Source organism: Urocitellus parryii, chromosome 5, assembly GCF_045843805.1.
Source record: "Urocitellus parryii isolate mUroPar1 chromosome 5, mUroPar1.hap1, whole genome shotgun sequence".
Taxonomy (NCBI): Eukaryota; Metazoa; Chordata; class Mammalia; order Rodentia; family Sciuridae; genus Urocitellus; species Urocitellus parryii.
Window position 1 is genome coordinate 130,834,511 of NC_135535.1, and position 26,634 is coordinate 130,861,144.

General features: G+C 38.4%; 2 protein-coding genes across 4 annotated transcripts in view; both read left to right on the forward strand.

The window, feature by feature from the left end:
* Positions 1-8,449, forward strand: part of Washc2a (WASH complex subunit 2A) — a 58,015-nt gene extending 49,566 nt beyond the window's left edge. The window contains exons 24-31 of one of the 3 annotated variants that reach the window (XM_026410858.2): positions 238-366; positions 500-580; positions 1,153-1,275; positions 2,224-2,286; positions 2,655-2,861; positions 4,379-5,005; positions 6,159-6,336; positions 8,112-8,449. In XM_026410858.2, coding sequence (XP_026266643.1) covers positions 238-366; positions 500-580; positions 1,153-1,275; positions 2,224-2,286; positions 2,655-2,861; positions 4,379-5,005; positions 6,159-6,336; positions 8,112-8,251 — 1,548 coding nt within the window. In that variant the 3' untranslated portion in view covers positions 8,252-8,449. The remainder of the gene's footprint in view (positions 1-237; positions 367-499; positions 581-1,152; positions 1,276-2,223; positions 2,287-2,654; positions 2,862-4,378; positions 5,006-6,158; positions 6,337-8,111) is intronic. The other 2 variants (XM_026410859.2, XM_026410860.2) reach the window with 2 other exon arrangements.
* Positions 8,450-11,273: 2,824 nt separating this feature from the next.
* Zfand4 (zinc finger AN1-type containing 4) overlaps positions 11,274-26,634 on the forward strand; it is an 88,664-nt gene continuing 73,303 nt past the window's right edge. The window contains exons 1-2 of the mRNA XM_026410864.1: positions 11,274-11,344; positions 22,740-23,040. Of these exons, the coding sequence (XP_026266649.1) occupies positions 22,779-23,040 (262 nt within the window). The 5' untranslated portion in view covers positions 11,274-11,344; positions 22,740-22,778. The remainder of the gene's footprint in view (positions 11,345-22,739; positions 23,041-26,634) is intronic.

Sequence of the window (26,634 nt, forward strand, 5' to 3'; positions counted from 1 at the left end):
GAAGGGGGGGCATGGGTTAGAAGTGATGGTGGAATGAGATGGACATCATTACCCTAAGTACGTGTAAGAAGACACAAATGGTGTGAATATACTTTATGTACAATCAGAGATATGAAAAAATGTGCTCTATATGTGTAATAGGAATTGTAATGGATTCTGCTGTCATGTATATCAAATTAGAACAAAAAAAAGAAAGAAAGAAATCTAATAACATGTGATCTTCTCTCTTTCTCCCAGGGTCAAGATCCTGATGCCCGCCCCAAGAGCACAGGTGTGTTTCAGGACGAAGAGCTCCTCTTTAGTCACAAGCTCCAAAAGGACAATGACCCAGATGTTGACCTTTTTGCTGGCACCAAAAAAACGAAGGTTAGTTTCTAGTGGATCCCTACATTATATGTTTGTTATTGTGGTAGATAGTCTCTCACTGGCCCACTGAGCTCTGTTTGTAAATTATTTTTCTTTTCTTTTGGATATTGAATCTAAATGTTGTCTATTGTAGTTGTCAAAGCCAAGCACTGGGAGCCTGTTTGGTGATGATGAAGACGATGATCTTTTCAGCTCTGCTAAGACCCAGCCTGTGGTACCAACCTTTTGTTCTCAGTGTTGGGGAGTGTGGGAGAGGAAACTATATCCAGTTATAGGATGAAGGAAAATTACATTGTTTCCTAACTAATAATATTAGAACATTAACTGACCCAGACCCTCTGACTGTATTAAAAATGTCTTTGATTTTTTTAAATGGTCATTACATACAATATGGTGACTGCATTTTTGGGCCTTTTAGAGAGAAAATTTTAAATCTGAGTTTTAGCCCCTGTGTGTTATTTTTTTTTTTTCCCTCTGCCCCACTCAGTTTTTTATATACTATTTTCTTTTTCTCATAGAGAGGACTCCTGCAAAAAAAAAAAAAAAAAAAAAAAACAGTTTTTTTTTTTTGTGATGCTGGGAATTGAATACATGCTAGGCAAATACTCTACCACTGAGCTATATCCCCAGCCCTAGGACATCTTTAAAATGCTATTTTACTTTTACCTAGTTCAACTTCATTTTCAAGGGACTTATAAAACACAGAAGCCAGGTTCCTTTTTTACATTATGATTTTACTTTAAAATTTGATACATGACAGACTTTGATATTCTTTTTCTTTTGAAGGTACCAGAAAAAAAGAGGGTAGTGAAAAAAGACCATTCTGTTTCCTCTCTCAAGAACCAAAAACATCCAGAGTCATCTCAAGGTAGCAAAGAAAAAAGCATATGGAAACCAGAAACATCACAGGTTAGAACTGACCTCTGTAAGGACCTGCAGCTTTTATTTGCATCCCAGTACAGACTAATTCCATTATGCAGACCCAGAGTTACTCAGAGTTCTCTTAGTTGAGGAAATAGCCAAAGGACCTTTCTTTTTTTCCCCACTCTGTTCTTTTACCCCCTTTCATCTCTATTCTCCCTTTCTACTCTGGAATTTCATGATTCTGTACTTAATCATTATTATTTTTTGACTCCATTCCAAATTTAGTTCCAGGATGGAATTAAGTTAGGGTGAAGAACTTTTTCCCCAACTAGAGACCCCATTTCTCCTCTGGGATAGAATGAAATTTGAGTTAATATAAATCACATGTGATTTATTAGTTTCTTCTAAGTGTCAACATTTCTGAGATGGCTGTTAGACTTTCTCATCAGCAGTCCTCTCAGAATTCTGTGGAGCTTCTTCTGAGAATAGGCCAAAAGTCTGGCTGGAGTGTGTCCCTGGATGTCACTGAGGCCTCTGTCTTGAGCTCAGAAAGGGAGGCACTTGGACTAGCACATCTCTACTCACTCACCCCCCAAACTCCAATTCTTTAGTGTTAGAAGTGGTGTCAGGTTGGGGGAGAGGTTCAGTGTGCTCCTCTATGCCACTGTGGTGGATAGCCAGCAGGTCAATGGTGCCAGCTGATCAGGCTTTACTGTTCTGACAGACTACAGCTCTTGCAAATCTTATTCCTCATCTGTGTCTCCCTCTTCTTCATGTATGATCTGAGCCTTTCCACCTACATGCCAGAGGAGGGGGCACAGGTGAAGTAAGGGTAGCAAAGATTTTGAGGCCCTGGGAGGGATTTGAATGAATGATATGGAGAGTGACAGCTTTGCTCTATCACAGATTTATGTACAGGCGTGACTCTAATCCCTGAGACACTTTGCTTCCTCTTTCCCCAATGGATTTTTAACTGAATGTAATTTCATACAGGATTCGTCAGGTCTCGTTCCATTTAAAACCAAAGAACCATCCACTCGGATCGGGAAAATACAAGTAATTATAACACATCTGGAATCTTCATTGCCTACCTTGTGGCATCTATAAACCTTGTTTGAATTTTCACTTTTTTCAGCTGCTGCCAAGCATTTCCTCATCTTTCCCCCCACTCCAGCCACACCCCCAATTCCACCTAGTTGTTGCTTCTTGTGTGCTCTGTCTTAAACGTCTTTTCTTTGATCACAGTGGTGGGCACAGGTGTGTGACCCCCTGTTCTAATTCTGAGACTAGATCAGGTGATTTTCCTACATTTTTTTTCTCCTCTTGTATTCTACATTGTGTACACCGAATCTCATCATGTCACAGAAATAGTAAGAGACTAATGTGTTAAAGATTAAATACTGAGTTTCATTTTTCTTCTTTAGGCAAATTTAGCAATTAACCCAGCAGCCTTGCTGCCTTCAGCGGTTCCCCAGATCTTGGGAGCAAAACCTGTTTCACCAGAATTGGCTTTTCCTTCAAATGAACCTGGAAGGAGCCACGGTCTGGAAAGTATGCTTCCTGGCAGTGCAGAGGCTGGTGTGAGTTTCGATCTTCCAGCTCAGGCAGACACCTTACACAGTGCAAACAAGGTGATGAAAACATCTTTGCTTGCTTGCTTTCCTTTAGCCAGAATAATTTGGATGCTTCTTTCTAGTTCATTGATAGAAATGCCTCTTTAATTCCACAGTGAAGATTCCACAATTAATTCCTCATCCTTGCCTCAGCCCCTCCTACTTTTCTCCACCTCCCTAATTCTGCTTCTGCTTTTTCATTGTCTGCTTTTGTTCCATTTACATTACATGGTAGCCACAATGAAGTTTCCCCCTATCTCATTTGGTGTCTGCCATCTGTGGGCTTCTCACTGTGCAGAGGAGAACATTCTAGCTTCTAGTTTGGTATGAAAGCCCCTTTACAGGGGAAGCCCAGCCATGCTTCCAGCTTTCCCACCAATCTCCCCACACTGCAGCCTGAACTCCAAACACTAGGCTCAATTCCCTGAGTACACAAACTTCGTCCTGCTGCTGCCCACCAGTCATGCTGCTTCCTCACCTGGAATGTTCTTCCCCACCCTCCACTCACACCTCTAACTTCTGTTGCTTTCCCCTCCTGTCCCCATGTCCTGGGCTCCTTTTGCAAATCATGGCAATTCCTCCTCAAGTAAAAAACCTGTCACACTGTTTCACAGAATCTCTGATAAACTCTGAACTCTTGAAGCTTTTCCTTCTATTTTAAAGGTTTTTCTTTTTTCTACCTAGACTCCCTTCTCTTGAAATCTTAGCTGATCTTTAAAGTGATGAGACCTAGAATGATTTAACCTTAGCAAATACATTCATTTTAAGTGTTTACAGATCAATTTTTTATAAAGTAAAATATCATTTTATTGTAATTTTTATTAGTCTTTTTTTGGTGGTGGTTAAGTTTAAATTAACTACTTCTTGAAATTATTCATGAAATTTCCTAGAAGTAGGCAGATACAGTCAAGTACTTTGCCCAAAATAGGTTGTACTCTCTAAAACTTGACTGGATTGTATATTTTGGAACATATCACAAATATTAAATCATAGCTATTGAGAGACTAATGTTTCAATGTTATATTAAGGGCTCTGGTTTCAGAACCATTTTTTTTAATATTTGAATTTAGTATTTGTTGGCTTGAAGAAAACAGAACCTCAGGTTACCTCTCTTTCCTTATTGTGTCATTCCTCTTTGCTCCTGAAGCCTAATTTAGATTAGCACCTAATAAAGGTTGGTTTCAGAATCTCCCAATGCTATCTTGTTTTGAAAGGTGCCCACATTGGAATAGAGAAAAGAAGAATGCCTGTGAGGGTTGTGAGTCATAGAACGTGAATCTGCCTACATTCTGGGGTCCCAGCAGACACTGAAACTGCACTATAAACTGCTCTCAGAAGCCTCAAAAATGAAGTACGCTAGCAAACTCCTTTGGAAATCTTTAAGAAATAATTTTTTTTGTATTTCAGATAATGATTGATAGAGACCAGATAACCTTACAGTACTTCATGCTACTGATTTCTTTGCTGTTAGCTTTTAATACTTTTTACTTTATCATCAGATCAGCATGTGATTTTTTTTTTTCATCCAATTGCAGAGCCGTGTCAAAGTGAGAGGGAAGCGCAGACCACAGACCCGTGCAGCCAGGCGGCTGGCTGCCCAGGAGTCCAGTGAGGCTGAGGACATGAGTCTACCCAGAGGACCCCTTGCACAATTGGCAGATGGTGCCATTTCACCAAATGGCTGGCAACCTCAGCCTAGAGCAGCCAGTGGAGAGGTCTTTCAGGAGGCAGTGGTTGCTGCTGCTGCTGCTGCCCCACCTTGGGAAAATAGTCCTGTTCCTGCAATGGACAGAAGTCCCTTTGCAAAGTCCCTGGGTCAGTCCAGAGGTGAAGCTGACCTGTTTGAATCTGGGGACATCTTTTCCAGGGGCCCAGGGTCTCAGTCCATGGAGAGATCAAAAGCCAAGGGGAAGGCATCAGAGACCATGGCCCACCCACCAGCAGGGAGTAAAGAAAAAAGCCCCCTGTTTCCTGTACTTGGTGAAGCCAGCAGTGATGATGATCTCTTTCAGTCTGTTAAACCAAGACCAGTAAAGAAAGCAAATCCCTTTCCCCTCTTGGAAGATGAGGATGATCTCTTTACAGATAAGAAAGGCAAGAAGAATGAATCAAAATCTAATAGCCATCAGGAAGTCATGTCAAAAACAGAAGATATTTTTGAGGTAGTAAAATATTTCATCCTTATTTCTCTGTTAAGAAAAACAACTGATTGACTCATTTATGCTATCTATTACATTAAGCTAGACACCTGATATTTACTTAATGGTTATAATTAGGAATCCCTATTTTTTTAAACATTTATTTTTTAGTTGTAGGTGGACACAATATCTTTATTTTATTATTATGTGGTGCTGAGGATTGAACCCAGGGGCTCACACATGCTAGGCAAGTGCTCTACCTCTGAGCCACAACCCCAGCCCAAGATTCCCAATTAATGACTGAAATTTATACAGAAGTGTTTGATTTATTGTTGTTGTTGTGTTGCTGCATGTAGGGATATTTTTTGGCTGGTCATAATCCTTGATAAAAGTCTTGATTTTATTCATTTATTCATTCATTCATTATATTCATTTTGTTGTATTGGGTATCACACCCAGAGCCTCTAACATGCTGGGCAAGCATTCTACTACTGAGGAACACTCCCAACCCCAGGTCTTGATTTTGATAGTTTTGATTTTTTTTTTTAAATTTTATAGAACGTTGCTGTAGTCAGCTTCCTTGACACACCACTCTCTGATGTATATGAAGTCTATTGGTGTAGCTTGAATGTTTAGCATTTGGTTTTGAGGAAATAGGCCTTGGCTGGACCTGCTAATTTAGCAAAGGCACATGCAGTAAGGCTTTCAGTGGCTGTTGCTCAATAGGTATCTGTTGAGCATTTGGGTCCTGCAGGTGGAATGAACTAGGACCACAAGTGCTCTATTCCTCAGAGCTCTCAGGGAGAGCAAACAAATATAAATGGGGAAAGAGATAATTAAGATATTTTCAAATAGCACAAAGTGCCATGAATAAAACTAGGGAAGAATGGTGAGTAGGGATAGGAGACTGTCCTTCAGGTAGAACAGGTAGAGAAGGCCTCACTGTAGGGCTGGTGTTTTAATATGTAGAATAATGGAGAAGGCCTCACTGTAGGGCTGGTATTTTAATGATAGAATAATGAGAAAGGCATGTGGAGGAGTGCATTCCAGGCAGTGGGGCAGCTCTATTCCCAAACACCCTAAATAGTTTGCATTTCTGTACCGTGTTGAAGTATTTTTATTAAGAAATTTTTTTTTAATTTAAAATTGTTTTGCTTGTTTGTTTTGGTTTAACAAGGATGATATATTTGCTACAGAAGCAATTAAACCCTCACATAAAAAAAGGGAGAAGGAGAAAACTTTGGAATCCAACTTATTTGATGATAACATTGATATCTTTGCTGACCTAACTGTAAAACCCAAAGAAAAGTCCAAAAAGAAAGTAGACGCTAAATCTATATTTGATGATGATATGGGTAAGTTTGTTTTTCTCTGTTTGATCTAGAGAATTGTTCCTATTCAGTCCTTGGTCTGTCTGCTATTACTTGTATTGGCCATTTCCTAGAAACTGTTCCCTAGTAGATTTCAGTTTGCTATGAAATCCTGAATTAGGCTGAGTGTGGGTAAGTTATGGATAGTCATTTTGATGAAACAATTATTTGGCAAGGTAGACATCAAGGAATATGAAGGTACCCAGAATTTAACCTTTCTGTATTAACCATCTGATAAACACTGCAATGCTATGAAAGCATGATCCATTAGGAACTGACCCATGGGTTGATGTAGGCTAAGGTAGCTACGTTGGGTACCATGCAGTAGGTTGAGTCAGAGTTCCAGCTAGAGAGTAAGGGTCAGCATTTCAAAAACTTGGGCGTAGATGAGGTGAGTAGGATTGCAAGGAAGTAGAACATACATCAGACTTGGTATCTCATTGTTTGTGAACATGCTACAATTTCTGCTTGCTCAATGGGCAAGCCAGATGCCCAGTAGCTATAAATGTTGGGCTTCCTGTGTATCCTATGTCTAAAACTTGGGAGTTAAGGCCAAATATATGCTTCTTATTATTCCTATCCAAATCTAGACCTTGAGACTACCTGGGAGACAGTTGGTGTTGCAGAGCCACACAGGGCATACTGCCTCAGCAAACTGTGTGCTATCTCCCACCCTGTGGAGTACAGGAGACTTCATTTGTTTCTTACCAAAAATGTAATACATACTATGGTATAGTCATATAATTTAGAAAATGAAAAAAAAAAGCCTCAGATGTAAGCAATATCAGTAGTTTGGTTTATGTCCTTTTAGACATTGTGATGATAATATATATTTGTATACATATAAACATATACTTCTTTTTTTCCTGTTCTGCTGTTTCTGTTAGTCACCTTTTTCTTTTCTGTTTTTATCCCCCATAGTGCTAGGGATCACACCCAGGGCCTCACATATACTAGGTATATACCATACCATTGAACCACATCCCCAGAGCCTTCCTAGGTACTTTCCTACCCTCCTAGGTAGGAAAGACCTAGGTACTCCTAGGTCTTTCCATGTCAGCACATGGAGATCTCCTTTCTTGATTTTAGTGGTTGTGTAATACTGCTTTATATTTAGCCATTAGCCTTTTAATGGTGGTCTCACTTGTTTCTAAGTTTTCTCTATTACCAATAATGGCTGTGGTCTTTATCATTTGTGTGTACCTGTCTTTGCATCCACATGTTGGAATCTTGGTATAACAGAATCTAAACAGTAACATTACTGGGCAAGCAGCATAATTAAGACAAGCTTTAGAGTAAGTGGAACACTAAACATGGATATAGTCACAAAGACTTCACTCTTACCATTGAGATGCCTTGAATTAATGTATTTATTCTGAAAGAAAGTGAACCCTGTATTGGATTCTTTTGCATATTCTTAGTCACCGTTTCCTTTTAAAACCCAAAGTGAAAAGAATGTAGAAATAAGTCCAGTGTCCCAGATGATAAGTTTCTAGTCTGGGTTAGAGATCCAGTCACTCTTTTTTTTTTTTTTTTCACGAATGTATACACACTTTTATAGCTAAGATATCTGTGCTCAAAACAACCTGCGATTATATTTGATTAATAACTAAACCAGAACTATAAGAGGCTTGACTTCTTTGTTTCTTGATACCCTTTACTATTACCAAAAATGGTTCTTTGGTGGTTTGTGTGAATGTGTCTTAAAATTACCCATTTTCTTGCTTGTTCAGCAAATCTTTTTCTTTCTTTTTTCAAAGATGATATATTCTCCTCCGGTGTCCAGGCTAAGACAACCAAACCAAAAAACCGATCTGCACAGGTGGCATCTGAACCAAGATCTGAACACAAGGGGTCTAACATATTTGATGATCCCCTGAATGCCTTTGGAGGCCAGTAAAGCATACAGGGTATCCATATCTCACCCTTTAGCTGTGTTCTTCAGTAAATGATGCTGTCTTAATGCTTATTATTTTAACCTGATTACACAAAGCAAACACTGAAACAACTAGCTCACCATTTACCCAATGTACTTGATATTTTCTGCACTGATTTTAACCATGCTTAATACTGTAAAACAAATAAATGTTTCATGGAGGTTGGTGTGTTTTATTTAATTAGCCTTAGTAGGGTCATAATAAGATTAGGGCATGTTAGAGGAAAAATATATTTGTGGCTTTCATAATCTGTAGGGAATCTGGAGGTAGCAAATGCTATACAGAGGACCTAAGTCCTTTGTTACATGGCAGGAAGTCCTAGCTTAGGAAAGGCCTTGGCAGAAGAAAGAGAAAGGAGAATGAGATATACTTCAGGGGTTTCCACTGAATTCCAAAAATTCCTGTACAGGTCCTTTAAGGAAACATTTGGCAAACTATGGACACCAATCATCTGGTTTTGTGAAATTTTACTGGAAAACAGCCATATCTGTTTACATATTGTCTATGGCTACAATCAACCTCCCTGCAATGCTAGCAACAGTGACTGGATGGTCCACAGAGCTTAAAATGTTTATTTGCCCCTTTATAGAAACAGTTTGCTGACTTTGCTTTTAGTCATCCATTTCCATCCTTGGAGCTTTGCATTTTCTTATGGAGTCAGCGGGATGAACCCAGATAATATTAGCAGAGACACATACTTAAATGGAAATGTCAGCCTTCCGAGCAGCAGTGTCCTGCAGAATTCTGCATTGATGGATGTGTTCTCTCTATTGGCCAGTATGGTAGCCACTTGCCACATGAATGGCTTACCTTCCCACCTACTAGCTATCTTTTCCAGTGCCGTGCCATATCTGGCATGATCTTGTAGGCTAGCCAGGCCTTACAGATCCTAAAGCCATTAGCAACTTCCTTGGACATGTTAAGATTGGACTGGGAAACTGGGCACAGTTGTGCATGATTATAATCCTAGCTACTTTGGGATGCTGAGGCAGGAGGATCACAAACTCAAGGCCAGCTTTCACAACCTAGCAAGACCTTGGATTGGGAGTTCCTCATACCCACAGCCAAAGATTTTGTATGGCTCTCACAGGTCAGCAGTGTCCCCTGCTCTGAGAATTATTTGATGGCAGAAGAGGCCACTTAGCAATTGCCTTCTCCTATCCTTTTTATTAATTTCCTTTCTATTCTTTAGGTTATATATTCAGTTTCCTGCTCTGAGTCAAGCCCAGTGTGGGATCTGACTCAGCAAGATTTGTCACCAAATCCATTCATTATCAGGACGTGATTTTAGGGATTCATGAAATCATAGATAGGAAAAAAAGAATTCCTATAGCAGGCACTTTTCATGCTATTTTATTTAGTCTCCATATACTACCGGATCAGTAATGTTCTAATTTCAAGGATAAAGACTAAAATCTGGGAGAAATGTGGAATAGTGGAACAAGATTGGATTTTTAATTTTATCTGAGATTCACATTTGGCTCTTGCACTTAGAGCTGTTTAATTGTGTTACCTTACTTAGCTTTATACCAACTTTTCAGGATTATGATGAAGGAGACAATATGTAAAGACTCTTGTAACTATGTGGCACTTGAAAAATAGCACATGAGGATCAGAATGACTTGATCAGATGGAGCTTCCAGTTGGAAACCAAGACTGAACTCATCTGCCTGACTCCAAAGCCTATGCTGTCAATTTTGTGAATTGGGGCTTAGGGTTGAGAAACACAATTCGTTACTTAAATTAAGTCTCTTATCACAGGCACTAGTACTTGGTTCTGTGTATGAAGATAATTTACCATCATGTCTGTCTGCAAGCAGTTTCATCCTACTCAGCATTAAGCAAGTGAAGAGCTTAAGGAACTAACCAATTGTACGAAGAGTCCTCTGTGGACTCAGAATTTAGTACTGGCTAGCTCTTTGGCCCACTAATCTTTTCAGAGCTTAAGGAACTAATCAATTGTAAGAACAAATGAAGTCAAGGGCCTTACCATACACACCCTAGTGTATTGGTAGTTTGGTGGGTTGTGGAGATTGGTGGGTAGGGACTCAGAGAAGGAGACAATATGGAGACTGATTAGATGTTGGATTCATCCTAGGCTGGTTCCTGAGTCATAAACTGAGGATGAGTGAACCAGAGTGGGAGTAAGATTATTTGTCAGTTGAAGAATCCACCTAGTGAAGTAGGTGAGTGAGGCTGCTAGTTTTGTTAGGAACAGCCTATCCTATGCAGAGAATGAAGCAGTGTGGCTAATGTTGGGCTCGAAGGCTCACGTTGTCTTGAAGCCCGTTACTATTAACACCCCAGCTCAGCAGCTGGAAATGAAGAGGAAAAAAGGGTGGCTGGGATTTGGAACTCACACTGCCCACTTTACAGTCTGGTCTACAACCTTCCCAAGGTGGATGAGCTGTAAACGAACGAGAACTACAGAAAGATCTGCTTTCCCCCTTGTCTTCAGCCAGACACGGTAATGTCCCCATTTTTCAGATGAGGCAATTAAGGCCAGAAATGTTAGGGAGCGGTGAGGTGAAAGGAAGATTTGTTTAACGTCCAGGATGCACTAGGAGTGTCCCAGGCTCTGGAAAAGCCACCCACTGGACAGTGCATGTCCGGGACCCACCTATCGCCAGAGGGCCATCGGGGGTCCCAGGGAAGGCGCTCCAAGGCCCCGCTCCATGCAGGCTGCAAGCCCGCCTCTCGCTGCGGACGGTGTGGCTAGTGGCCAGTTGCTGGCTTGAGCCCTAGTCAGGTGTTTACTGTTGTTAGTAATAAAGCTCAACATCCGGGTCTCTCCTAACTGACAATGGTCGGCGAACGCCAAACCCCAAGCGTCCGAGCAACCGCCTAGTCGGGCGGCAAGGCCCCACCCCCTTCCCCGCTGATTGGAGGGCGGCGAGAGCGCCGGCGAGCGATTGGCAGACGCTGTCACAAAGGGCGGGGCCGCGGTGGTCGCGGAGCGTTGCTGGTCTGCGACTGCTGCGGCTACGCTAGCGGAGCCTAAAGTCTTCGTCGGCCTGCGTGCGAGCGAGCGAGCGAGCGAACGGACCAGACAGCCGGTGAGGGCGAGCGAGTGAGCGTGCTGGATGGGGAGGGCCCCCTGGTCCGCGGGCCGCTGAGCTGGGGCGCGCCGCAGCCGCCCTTCGCCGGGCTGTAGCAGCGCGCCAGGCAGCTGGGCCGCGCCCCTTCCGCAGCCCTAGCTCTGCTGCCCGACTCCAGCCGCCGCCGCTTCCCCGGGACCGGCGCGGGGGGCCGCCTTTGCGCAGGACACAGTCTCGCGGGTGGGTCCCTCCGCTGGCTGAAGCGGGCCTCCCAGCTGACCTGCCCCAAGCGGGTGCTGTTCTCCCGAGTCGCTGTTCCCACGGGGAGCGCGGCCACCGCCCTCCAGATTGAGGCCGGGGCATCTGGGTAGCACCGAGGAGCAAGGGCTGCGCAGGTGATTTGTGAGCGTGTAACGCGTATGTTTATTGAAAGCTTGCATAGGCGCAAACACTAAGTTATTTCCCAGGCCCATTGGCCAGTCGACTCCAGGCTGGGAATTTAAGTTACAGATGTATGATAGGGTTGATGAAATTTTGTAGCTTGCATTTAAAACGTTACGGATGTTTTTTCATATCAATAAATACAGATCTGGGTCTGTAATTAATGTCCACATCACATCATGGATACCTTTAAGTTGGGAGGAAAGTTTAAAAAGTAACTGCTTTTAGGTGATAAGCCAGTGCCATTATTGCCTGTGTATCTTTAACTTCCCTTTCATGTTTGGATGTTGTTTTCAGAACTTTTTCAGAAAAGATGACATGTTTTGGAGACTTTATTTAGAAATGGCGTCGATGTCATTGCTCTTAATAGCTAGGTATGTTTTTCTAATTATTTGTAAAAATTCTGGAAACACCTCTTTCTCTACCTGCCTCCTTTCTTTTCTATTTTTAAAGCTCTTCTTGCATCATTTACCACCTTTCAGTCTTCATTGCACCCCTCCTTTCCCAACATAATGTGGCCCCCAATATCCTTAGCCACACATGACTGTATGGAGAAGTCCTCTGTGGACTCAGATTTTAGTACTGGCTAGGTCTTTGGCCCACTAATCTTTTCATTTGCTCTTCTAGTCCAATCTGGTTTAACCAGGGTACATGTTTTCACTGTTTCTTTTTCTTTTTCTTTTTGTTTATTTTCTTTATTTTTTTAAGTTTTTAAATTTTTTATTATCTATACATGACATTACAATGATCTTGGCAATTCATACATTTGTATCATTGGGATATAATTTCTCATTTTTCTAATTGTACAGACTGCAGAATCACACTGGTCATAGAGTCACCTATATACATACATCAATCATAATGTCTATTCTCTTCTGCTGCCCTTCCTATCCCCCCTACTCCTCCCCTCCTCTCCCATCATTTCTCTCTATCCAATTTTCACTGTTTCTTCTAATTAAACTTTAGTGTGACTATTTTCTAGAGGAAGCATTTTCAGTTGAGATTACTATCCTTAGTTCTTTTTGTATATTACAAATAATTCTATTGACCGGGTATAAACTTACCATGAAAGTTCCAGCATAATCAGTGTTGTACTTTATTGCTATTTTTCTTCTCATCTACAGTTACTATGCATTCTCCTTCTGGATGAAGGACTTCCAGATTATTATTTTCAGGGTACTGCTGTGCAAAAGCACTGTGCTGAAAGAAATGCTCCTTATATATCCTGTGTATCTAAATTCCCTGGATAGGCACTGCTCACCCATCCCTGTCTTTCTGTAATGTTCCTTTCAGCATACCTGACTTATGTTGCCAGAGCTGCTACTTTGTAGGCCAAGTGTTGTTGACCTTGAGTTAACAGACACTGATCATTCTGTAGTACACTCTAGGTATGTTTTTGTTTGTTTTGGTACTTGGGATTGAACCCAGGGGCACTTAATCACTGAGCCACATCCCCAGCCCTTTTTGTATTTTATTTTGAGATAGGATTTTGCTAGGTTGCTTAGGGCCTCACTGGGTTGCTGAGGCTGGCTTTGAAATTGTGATTCTCCTGCCTCAGCCTCCCAAGCCAATGGATTACAGTTGTGTGCCACCACACCCTGCTGATAAGTATGTTTTTAAGAACCAAAATCTCATTTTAAGGGAAAGAAAATGGATTAAGGTTCTAGAGCACCATATAAAGTCATTTTTCCTGTAGACATTTTCACTACCTTTTTCCTTTTTTTAATTGATGCATCATTGTTATACTTAATATTGGAGTTTGTTTTGACATAGTCATATACACATGGAATATAATTTCCTTTACTTCAGTCCTAGTCCCTAGTACTTTTCTCTTACTCTCCCTTTCTCCCTCTCCTGTTTCCTTCCTCTACTCTACTGGTCTTCTTCTATTTATATTTTTTTTGTTGTTGTTAACTAGTGTGTGTGTATGTGTGTGTGTGTGTGTGTGTGTGTGTGTGTATTTATATACATATGTGTATATTTATATGTATATATATATATATGTATACACACACACACACACACACACACACACACACACATATATATGTATGGCAGCAACACCTTTTCTTCCTTTTCTTCCTGTGATGCTATTTCTTTAGGAGCATTAGCAATTTGCACAATGCAATGCAGGTTCCTTAGTAAACTAAATTAATTTCCTTTTAGTATTATGAAAGCTCACACTATAACAAAATACATATATGTGCATGTCTGTCATGAGTTGGGCATATTTTGTTGGATTTGGTCATCATTTCCATGGGAAACCATTGTCCCTTCAAACAAACTTTTGGAGCATAATCAATCTTCCTCTCTTTAGGACAAAATAATGCCTTATGTATATCACAGTTTTTTTTTTAAAGCATCAATTGAGGAAGTTTTTTCTTACTCTTTAATTCAACAAACTTTCAGTGAGTACCAATATGTGAAAAACACTGCTAGACGATGGAAATGTAAATCAAATGTCTTTCCTCCCTTAAATAGCTTATAGTTTAGAAGGGCAAGAAAGCCATGTAAACAATAAAATTGTTAATGTGTAATACATGATATAGGTAGTGGGGCAAAGGAAAATAGAACTAGGCATGGTGGCACTTGCCTGTAATCCCAGTGACTCAGGAGCCTGAGGCAGGAGGATCGATAGTTTGAGGACAGCCTCAGCAAAAATGAAGGCTCTGAGCAGTTTAGTGAGACCCTATGTCAAAAAAACAAAGAAAAGGGTTGGGGATGTGGCACCTCAAGAGTTCAATCCCCAGTTCAAATAAATAACTAAATAAATAAAAGGAAAACAAGACTAGATATAAAAGATTTTGTGGGGGCTGAGGGTTGTGGCTTAGTGGTAGAGCGCTTGCCTAGCATGGGTGAGGTACTGGGTTCGATTCTCAACACCACATATAAATTAATTAATAAATAAAGGTCCATCAACAACTAAAAAAATTAAAAAAAGGTTTTGTGGGATAGGTTATGTTAGAGCTAAGTTTATTCATTTATTTTGGGTGGCATTGTGAATTAAACCCAGTGCCTCCTTGAGATGTATGGTCCTTGAGATATATCCACAGCCCCTGGAGCTGATTAGGTCCTTATCAGGTAGTTGTGTGTATGTAGACAGTGAACAGAGAAGAACAGGAGCAAAGATAGAAGCTGGTATGTTCCAAAGCTGGAGGTAGAAATGATTAGAGGATAAATTATCAAAGGGTTTTGGGTGAAATATGCAGATAAATAAAAAAGGGTTAGAAGGTGAGATCTTAAGAGCCTTTCTAGAAAGTCTGAATGTTTTCTGATGCCTATCTAACCCTCCCTGGGTACTAGGGATTAAATTGAGGAGCACTTTACCATGGAGCTACATCTCCAGCCATTTTTATTTTATTTTTTTTTTAAATTTTGAGACAGTGGCAAGATTGGCCTTGAACTTAAGATCCTCCTGCCTCAGTCTTCTGAGTAGTGGGGTATACAGATGCATGCCACCATATCCAGCCTGAATGTTATTCTATAGAGTGGATACTATCGTGAAACCTTGAGCTAAGAACTAACAAGATTAGTTCCATGGTTTCAAAAGATAACTGTACTCCTCACCATATTTTATTAGGGAAACAAATTAAAACAAGACACCCCTACATGACTGCTTAGGATGACCAAAATCCAGAACACTGACAGTGTAATACAAAATGCTGGTGAGGATGTGAAGCAACAGGAATTCCCATTCATTTCTGTTTGGAATGCCAAAATGGTATAGACACTTTGGAATACTATTTAGTGTCTTCTTAAAAAAAACTAAACATACTCTTATCATACAGTCCAGCAGTTGAACTTCTTGGGATTTGCCCAAATGAGTTGAAAACTTACATCCTTATGAAAACATGAATACAATGCCTATAGTAGCTTTTGTTTATAACTGCCAAAATTTGGAAATATCTAAGATACCTATCAGTCAGTGAATGGATAAATAAATCCAGACAATAGAATATCATTTAATATTAAAAATAAATAAGCCATCAAGTCATGAAATGTTGTGGAAGAACCTTAAATGCATTTTACTAAGTGAAAGAAGTCAATCTGAAAAGGCTGAATATTGAATGATTTCAACTATATGATATTCTGGAAAAGATAAGCAGTGAATACATTTAAGAGATTAGGAGTTGGGGGAAAGGGGGGGGATCAATAGATAGAACATAGGATTTTGGGGGGCAGTGTAACTACTGTCATTGGGAATATATGTCTATATACATTTGTCCAAACCTACAGTTTATAAATCATCAACAGTGAACCCTAATGTAAACATGGATTTTGGGTGATAATGATATGTAGGTTCATCAGTTATAATAAATGTACTGTGCTGACACAGGATGTAGCTAAGAGAGGAGGAGGGTGGTTGAGCTCTTATGTACTTTTTGCTCAATTTTACTGTGAACCTAAATCTTCCCCCCCAAAATAAAGTATTTAAAAGGAGAAAAATTTGCGTCTTTAACTTAGGTTCATTTCCCTCGGTGAGATTTTTCTTCAGTGCATTCTAAAGTCAAGAATAAACATTTTAGAACTTTGACCTCTTCCCCTGCTTAAATACAGATAATAGAGAGTATATAGTAATTACTGAATAGTGTGATAAAATGACACCCTAATCTGATTTTCATAAACTTTATTTCCAAAAGTTTTTTTAAAACGATAATTGATGTATTTGAAGAATGAAACACAGGAATCAAGGGTAATAGCTAGGCTTTGAAAAAGGCTCAGTTGAGAGCTAATAAACTCTTGAAATTAAGTCCTAATCAATGTGAATGAAGAAGGTAACAGTATACAGAAATATTAGGAAGTCATATTACCAAGAGCACTATACAGATTCAATGCAATTCTGATCAAAATCCCAATGGCATTCCCCTCAGAAATAGAAAAAGCAATTATGAAATTCATCTGGAAAAATAAGAGACCCAGAAAAGCTAAAGCAATTCTAAGCAGGAAGAGTGAAACAGGTGGTATCGCTATAGCAGACCTTAAACTATACTACGGAGCAATAACAACAAAATTTGGTAGTGGCACCAAAACAGGCTGGTGGACCAATGGTACAGGATAGAGGACACAGAGACTAACCCACAAAACTACAACTACCTTATATTAGACAAAGGTGCTCAAAGAATGCACTGGAGAAAGGATAGCATCTTCAACAAATGGTGCTGGGAAAATCAGAAATCCATAGGCAACAAAATGAAACTGAATCCCCATCTCTCACCATGCACAAAAGTTAACTCAAAATGGTTCAAGGATCTAGGAATTAAACCAGAGACTCTGCGTCTAATAGAAGAAAAAGTAGGCCCTAATCTCCATCATGTGGGGTTAGGCCCCAGTTTCCTTAATAAGACACCTATAGCACAAGAATTAAAACCAGAATCAACAAATGGGATGAATTCAAACTAAAAAGTTTTTTCTCAGCAAGAGAAATAATATGTGAGGTGAATAGGAAGCCTACATTCTGGGAACAAATTTTTACCCCTCACACATCAAATAGAGCTCTAATCTCTAGGGTATACATAGAACTCAAAAAGCTATATGCCAAAAAAGACAAAATAACCCAATCAACAAATGGGCCAAGGACCTGAACAGGCACTTCTCAGAAGAGGATGTACAATCAGTTAACAAATATAAAAAAAATTCTCATCATCTCTAGCAATCAGAGAAATGCAAATTAAAACTACTCTAACATACCATATCAATCTAGTAAGAATGGCAGCCATGATGAAGACAAACAAGAAGTGCGGAAGAGGATGCGGGGGGAAAAGGTACACTCATACACTGCTGGTGGGACTGCAAATTGGTGCAGCCAATTTGGAAAGCAGTAATGGAGATTCCTTGGAAAGCTGGGAATGGAACCACCATTTGACCCAGCTATTCCCCTTCTCGGACTATACCCAAAGGACCTAAAAACAGCATACTACAGAGACACAGCCACGTCAAGGTTTATAGCAGCTCAATTTACTATAGCTAGACTGTGGAGCCAACCTAGATGCCCTTCAATGGATAAATGGATAAAAAAATTGGCATATATATACAATGGAATATTACTCAGTACTAAAAAATAATAAGATAATGGCATTTGCAGGGAAATTGGATGGCATTAGAGCAGATTTTGCTAAGTGAAGTTAGCCAATCCCCAAAAAACAAATGCTGAATGTTTTCTCTGATATAAGGGGAGTGACTCAAAATGGGGAAGAGAGGAAGAGCTTGGGAAGAAGATTACCTCTACATAGGGAAGAGGGGTGGGAGGGAAAGGGAGGGAGAAATGGAATTGCATGGATGGTGGAAAGAGACCTTCACTGTTATACAAAATACATGTATATGAAGATGTGAGAAAAAAAATAGCGTTACCCTAGATTAAGTAGAGAGAAATGGAGGAAGGGGAGGGGGGGAAGGGTTGGGGAGATAGGAAGGATAGTAGTATGAAACAGACATTATTATTACTGTGTGTATATATGTGACTGCATGACCAATGTGTTTCTGCAACCTGTATCCTCAGAAAAATGAGAAATTATATCCCATCTGATTCAAATGTATGATATGTCAAGATCACTGTACTGTCATATGTAACAAATTTAAAAAAAGAAGTCATACTGTCAAGATTGGTCACTTCCAGATATCATGAGGTTGGGGGAAAAATACGAAATAATTTCTAAATTTCCGGTGTGAGTGACTGATTGACTGGTGGTACTGTTTAACAAGGTGAGGACTGAAGAACAGACGGAAGGTTTGTGGGAAAGATAGATAGTTTGGGATATATTGGATTTCAGGTATCTTTGTAGTGTCCAGAATTCAGATGCTTGTCATGGTTTTTTTCTTAATTTTTTTAATATTTATTTTTTAGTTGTAGTTGGACACAATACCTTTATTTTATTTATTTATTTTTATATGGTGCTGAGGATTGAACCCAGGGCCTCCCACACTCTAGGTGAGCGCTCTACCGCTGAGCCACAACCCCAGCCCCCAGCTTATCATGCTTTTTGAGTGAAGATTATTATTATCCAAACCACAATCTTTAGATAATTTTAAATATATTTCTATTAAAATTATAATGACTTCAGTGATAGATAATATCCCTTGGTAGAAAAAATTAATGTATGTATGACACATTTTTTTTTATTTTTACAGTTCTATATAATGTTTACCTTGGCTTGCTTACTGATATCCTTCTACTCTGTAGTTTTACCCATTCTGAAATACATCCAGAGGTTTACTTGGGAACGTTTCCCAACTGATTCTATGAAGCAAATATTACCTTGATTATAAAATCAGAAAAAGACAAAACTACAAATTATTATCTCATGATTATAGACACAGAAATCCATAGTAAATTCTACCAAACCAAATCCAGCAACATGTATGAAGGATTATGTGTACAAATACAATTAAGTCTGGGAATTCAAGGTTGATTCAACCTACAAAAGTCAATGAAATATATCAGATTATTAGTATAAAGTAATAACTCATTATTAAAACCATGATTATTTAAAAGGATATAGGGAAAAAAAAAACATTTGACCCCTTCATGATTTGAAACAAAACCCCCAAATACTAAACAAGCAGGAATAGAAGGGAAACTCTTTAACCTGAGAAAGATTATCTATGAAAACCTCACAACAAACATCATATCTAGTGGCAAAACTTAATGCTTTCCTTCTACACTCAGGAATACAAAGATGTCTAGTCAAACCATTTCTAGTCAACCTTACACTGTAGGTTCAAAGGACTTACTATAACTAAGAAAAGGAAATAAAGGGCATCTAGATTGGAAAAGAAGAAGTAACACTATATTTACATATAACATGATCTTGTGTGTACAGCTTATATATAGAAAACATGAACGAATCCACTACAAAAATATTAGAACTAAAACAATTAAGCACAGTTGCAGTGTATAAGATTAGCATATTAAAAAGAATTTTATTACTGTATATTAGCAATGAACATCCTAAAAATAATTCCATTTATAATAGTATAATAATAATACTTATACATAAACTAAAAAGAATATACAGGTTATACTCTAAAAAACAAAATACTTAAAACAAATTAAAGAAAACATAAAATGAAAGACATTGCATGTTCCTGGATTGGAAGATGGTGTTGTTAATATGGCAGTACTCTCCAAGAATATTGATATACAGACTCAGTGTTATTCCTATCAAAATCTCACCTTTTTTGTAAAATAGGTGTATTCATCCTAAAATTCATATGGAAATTCAGAGATTTTAGAATAGTAGTCTGCAAAGAGAAGAACAGGTTGGAGGACTCACATTTCCTGATTTCAGAGCTTAAAGCTATACTGTATTACTGAAAAAAGTATAGATGTATTGACCAATGAAATAGAATTAAAAGTCTGAAATTAAACACATTCCTCAGTTGATTTTCTACAAGGGATTAATGACAATGGGGATAGGACAGCCATTCCAATTAATGATATTGAAACAACTGGTTAAACACATGCAAAAGGATAAAGTTGGACTCCTGCCTCACACCATATACAAAAATAAATTCAGAGTGACCACTAACTGTAAATTAAAAGGTAAAGCTATACATTTTTTAGGAAAGGATATATGAGTGAATCTGTTACCTTGGGCAAGGCTAAGGTTTTAAAAATATGACAACAAAAGAAAAAATAGCCAAATTGAACTTGATCAAAATTGACAACTTCTGAATTTGTGATGATAACATCAAGAAAGTAAAAGACAACTCACAAAATGAGAGAAAATATTTGCTAATCTTATATAGGGTAAGGGGCTTATATATAGGTTATTTAAACTTACATCTCAATGATAAAAAAAATTAAAGAATGGGCAAAGGATCCAAATAGACATTTCTCTGTAGAAGATATACCAATGGACAATAATCACATAAAAATGTTCAAAATTATTAGTCATTAGAGAAATGCACATCACAACCACAACATATTACTGCACATCCACAGGATTGCTTTAATCAAAAAGACCAGAAGTATTGACAAGAATGTGGAGAATTTGGCACCCTCATTCATTGTTGGTGGGACTGTAAAATGGTTCAGACCACTTTGGAAAACAGTTCTATAAATTGCAAAACATAGAGTTACTACAAAACTCAGCAAACTTATTCCTAGATACACGCACACACACACACACACACACACACACGAGAAAGGAAAATATATTTCTACACAAAAACTTGTAATTAATAATAGGCAAAGATTGGGAACAACCCAAATGTCCATCAACTAATGACTTTAAAAATATGATGTGTATCCACATAAGGGAGTATTGTGTACCCTAGAACATAAATGGACTTTGAAAACATGCCAAGTAAACGTGTCACAAAAGACTTTATATTGTATAATTCTGCTTATGTAAACTATCCAGAATGGGCTAATTATGGGGAGAAAAAAGTAGATTAGTGGTTGAGAGGCAAAATGGGGAAATTTAGGAGATATGGCTATAGGTTATGAGGTTCCTTTTCAGGGTGATGAAAATGCTCTAAAAGTGATTGTGAGGAATTGGGGGTGTAGCTCAGTGGTAGACATGTGCAAGGCTCTGGTTTCAATCCCTAATCCCTACCCCCAAAACATACACAGAAGTGGTTGTGGTGACCGTTACACAACTCTGAATATGCTAAAAATCAATGAATTTTACATTTTAATTGAAAAATTTGTAATCTATAAATTAGATATCAATAAAGCCATTTTACAAAAAAGTTTTCCCTACCCATCCAGGAAGATGTGTATTATTCTTACAGTTTGAGGGCCTCCCCTTTTCCCAAGAGTTTATTGATTAACATCATTTTATCAATTTGATTATTCCTATGTTCCTAATTCCACACTTGTAATTTTTTGGAGGGTGTTATTAAATCCAGGTGCACTTTAGCAATGAGATACATCCTCAGTCCTAAGTTGCTAATGTTCTTATTAAGTTGCTGAGACTGACCTCAAATTTCAGATCCTCCTTCAACGTCCAAATTGCTGTATTACAGGCTTGTGCCACTGTGCCTGGCCCATACTTGTGATTTCTCTTATTACTTCTGCTTGGTGTCTTTTATCTCTTCTACTTATTAGCCATTGTATGTTTTAAGTAAAGATTATCTAGGGGAACTGGGGTTGTGGCTCAGAGGAAGAATGCTCACCTAGCATGCGTGAGGCACTGGGTTTGATTCCCAGGACTGCATAAAAGTAAATAAGTGAAATAAAAGTATTGTGTCCACCTACAACTAAAACATAAATGTTAAAAAAAGATTATCTAATATCTCTTACCAATACTAACCACCTTTTAATATTATAATGATAGCTAGTCCCTGGAAATCCAAATGCTCATTGGTTATTTAGTGGGTCCTGTTTTTAAACAACCTATTAAGATTCTTGTGGTTCCTTTTATCTGGTTTGATTCAAATATGCAATGGCTGCAAAATTATTCTTGATAGATTTTGATGACATAATTTACATATTTTTTGGAAAATGATATGCATATATTTTTCAAAGTCTTATACAGTTATGTTGACACTTTGAGTTTAAATATTAATATTAAAATGATTGTTTGCCATATACAATATGTTAGGAATTGCTTCAAGCTTTAGTACATTAGAGTATCAAAAGCATACCTATTCTGCCTGACATGGTGGCATAAGCCTATAATCCTAGCAACTCTGGAGACTAAGTCAGGAGGATCACAAGTTTAAGTCCAGCCTAGGCAAGTTAGTGAGGTTCTGCCTCAAAATAAAAAAATAAAAAAGAAGTGAGGATATTATCAGTGCCCCAGGGTTCAATCCATAGTGAGACAGACATATAAATGTGCACAGACATATACACACACACAGACAAAAAAATCTGTATCTACATGTGCCTATTCTTAATAATGTTATAGTTTATTTTGAAGAGTGGTTTCAGAGGCAAGTGTGAAAAATTCAGGATTAGTCATAAAATTATTAAGAAAATTTTTAGGGAAGAATGAAACTTGTTTAAAAAATTATTCTTTCTTTTTAGGTACAAAACTCAAAACATGAACAACAGTACATATTACCAATGTTCAAAGTTGATTTGGCTAGAACTGCAATACAGTTGGCTACGACTTATTCCAGAGGAATTAGAAAAGTCAAAGTGATGGACAACAGAAAAGAGCCTCCATTCTTCAATGAAGATAACGTGGGACCATATTACTATAAACTTTCTTTCTGTGATACCATGGAACTCTTCATTGAAACATTGACTGGAACTTGTTTTGAGCTGAGAGTTTTACCCTTTGAAGCTGTTATTTCTGTGAAAGCAAAAATTCAAAGATTGGAAGGTACTAGTCTTTCTATATTTTTAGGATATAAGGCTTAAATTTGCTTATCAGAAAAGTATAAAAAGTTTTAAAGTTTTTTTAATGGAGAAAATTTCAAGCATATGTTAGAATTGGTAATGAATCCCAGTGTGCTCCTCACTTTTCTTCAATTTCCAATTCATGAACCTATCTCCTTTCCATTCCTGTTTTCTTTCCATCTTGTTCCTTTCCACCCAATTCCTTTGAAGCAGATCTCTAGCATTGTGTTAATGGTGCAAAATCATATTTGAAAATAATTTTTAGCAGGTTAAAATGACATGCAAATTTTGTCATAACCATATTATTTAATTTTAATGGGAAATAATAATTGTATTCCCTTTTAGTGACTTGCTTATTACTTACCTTTTTTGCAGGGGTGGGGGTGCTACTGGGGATTGAATTCGGGGGCATTTGGTCACTGAACCACATCCCCAGACCTATTTTGTATTTTTATTTAGAAACAGGGTCTCACTAAGTTGCTTAGTACCTTACTTTTGCTGAGGCTGGCTTGGAACTTGTGATCCTCCTGCCTCAGCCTTCTGAGCTACTGGGATTACAGGCATGCGCCACTGCCCAGCTTACTTACGATTTTATACTGCTTTGTTAAATCCTTCTACCCTCTAATATGGAGATTTTCTGAGAAAAGCTTTAAGCTTTCGATTACATATAGTTTGAAGTTCCTTTAGTATAGCAGGGATATTGGATAAGGTATAATATCTCTTTTTTGTGATTTATCTATGAAAAGTGCCACAAATTATTTTGTGTTAAAATTAGTTTTTTTATTTGTACTTTGCATATTCTGAAATAAATTATAACAAAATTTATAGTTGTTAAAAATCTAGATTTGATTGGGAATTAAATTGTTCCATATAACACTAAGTGGATCTTTGTCAGTGGAGCTAGTTGGATCTTGCTTGTAATACAAAGATCATAATTAGGGTCTCCCTTTGACCAGTTGAAATTCAGAGTTATAGAAGGATCAGAAAGAAAGAAAATTTTCATTTTTGTGGGATCAAGGATCCTGGTTTCTGAACTTCTGAGTATTTGCTACTACTCTAGCCCTGAGGGAGTTCTTCGTAGTAGTGATTGAGTCTAGTAACCATATCCGTGCATCTAGTAGTGGCGTGTGCAGATTTTGTACTACCAAATGATTTGGTGAGATCCAGAGTCAGAATAGTTTATTTAGACTTTGTTCGGCTTCATTCATGTGTGTGTGTGTGTGTGTGTGTGTGTGTGTGTGTGTATGTGTGTGTGTATGTGTGTATGTATGCATATATATATATATGCAAATGTATATGCATATATACGTATATATATATATATGCATCCACACAGTGATATCTTTTTCAATGCAGGAATATAAAAACCCTTCTGTATTCCAAATATCCTTAATTTTTTTTAACCTTATTCACACATTTTAAGTGTGGCAAAGCACTTTAGAGGGCATCCTGTTTCAGTCTTTTAGTGTTTCAAGAGTGTACTTGGGTTTAGAGATGTTTAGGAATTCATTTAAGAGAAGAATTTAATTATTGTCAGAATCAGAACAAATAATATAGACGTTTTGTCTTCCGTAGGAGATATTGCTGGGGTAAAAGCAGTGGCTTTATAGCTATTAGACATTTGAATCCCATTTTAAACATTATAAAACAAATGCAGTGATTGGAAAATTAAGGTAATATGTAAAATATCTACTGTATTAGTCTTCTGGGGCTGACATAACAAAATACTGTAGATTGGGTGACTTAAAACAGCAGAAGTTTATTTTCTATCAGTCTAGGTATCAGCATGCTTGGGTTCTGTTGAGGGCCGTTATCTTAATCTATTTTCTGTTGCTAATAACAGCACCACAGGTTGGTTAAGTTATAAAGAAAAGATGGCTTATTTTGGCTCACAGGTCTGGCCAAAGATTGAGAGGCACATGGCAAGAGGCAGGGAGCATCTAAGTTTGTGTCTGGTCTCTTTCCCTCTTCTTATAAAACCACTAGTATTCAATCATGATGATTTTATCTAATCCTAATCATCCCAGAGGCCCCACCTCTATACACCAGTCAGTTTGAATTTCTGCCCTCTTAATCTCTTAGATAGGAATTAAATTTTTGTTTCACAGGGGACAGACCATATTCAAATCATAACAGCCTCTTCCTATCTTGCAGACTTCTCATGCATTATTACTGTGACTTCATGTGATGTGCACGTACGCATGCGCACATCACACACACACACACACGCACACACACACAGACACATGCATACAGAGAATAAACAAGTTCTTTGGTATCTCTTGTAAGGACACTAAACCATCAGGAGGTAACCATCATCATTACCCTGTATAATCCTGATTAATTCCCAAAGGCATTATCTCCAAGTAGCATCATCATAGTGAGGGCCAGGGCTTCAGTGTATTAATGGCAGGCAGCAGAATTCAGTGCATAGCACCTGCCACTAGTGAAGTAGAGGTAGATCTTAAATCCCTCCTCCTACACCCATTTCCCATTCTCAGCCCCCTTATCCCTTTCTTTCCTGCTCTTGTCCAGAATTTCTTATAGCATCTTTTAGCCCAGAGGTACTGACAGTCATTTTGTTCTTCAGGAAGCTTCAAGAAGGTAGCCTTTGTGATAAATAATTCTAATCCTTTCCTGGGTGAGCTTTATACTTTCACTCTGAAAGTCATTTGGGGACAATGTGGTAAGATTCTTCAGATTGTAGAGATAAAATAGAGAGGACAAAGGTGACACTAGTCAGATTAATCCTGCAGGGAAAACAGATCTTTTCCTTTTGGACAGTCTCTGGTGAATTCAGAACTAGAGCCTAGAGAAAGACAGGAAGGAGGATGGAAGGAATTTGTGGAGAAAAGTTTGCAAGAGAGCACTGGATTAGGAATAATTAAACTGTAGCAAAGTAGGGTTGGTTCTTGCAAGGGGATTTTAGCTGGGCCTTGAAGGAACAGAAGTGCCTAGTTTCACATTACTAGCCGAATTACTTAACTTCTCTATATCTTAGTTATTCCAATTTAAAATGAGAATAATAATGGTACTAATCTCAAAGGATGTTCTCAAGTTTACATGAGTTAATAAATGCTAAGTGTTTAGCAGAGTGCCTGCGGTCTTTATCAAAGGAAAAATAGTTAGTCTGAAGATAGTACTATGTGTACCCAAGAATGTATGCACTATACACTTGGAAAGAGACTTAGCTTAGCTCTTTGACTTTCCATAGAAGGGAAATTCTTTGGAGATTATCATTTCTTAGGACAGTGGTCTGCAAAAGAGAGTCTATCCCTTCCAGATGATGTGGAAATAATGCAGTGGAGTTGGGAAATAAAAATGTGTCAAGAAATGTAAAGGATTATTTGTTGCAATGGATTACATGGATTTGCCATCTAATCTTGCCATTACTGCTCCCTGCTAGAGATTTATCTTCTGTGCATAGAATAGGATGGTTTTCCTGGCCCTTTTTAAGTAGATGGGACCATAAGTATTAGTTTTGGCCAATCAGCTATGAATAGAGAATCATTTCTACACATTATTGCTCCATCAACCTGGATCTCTGAGTGACTATAGTGAGCATGGTTCCCTTACT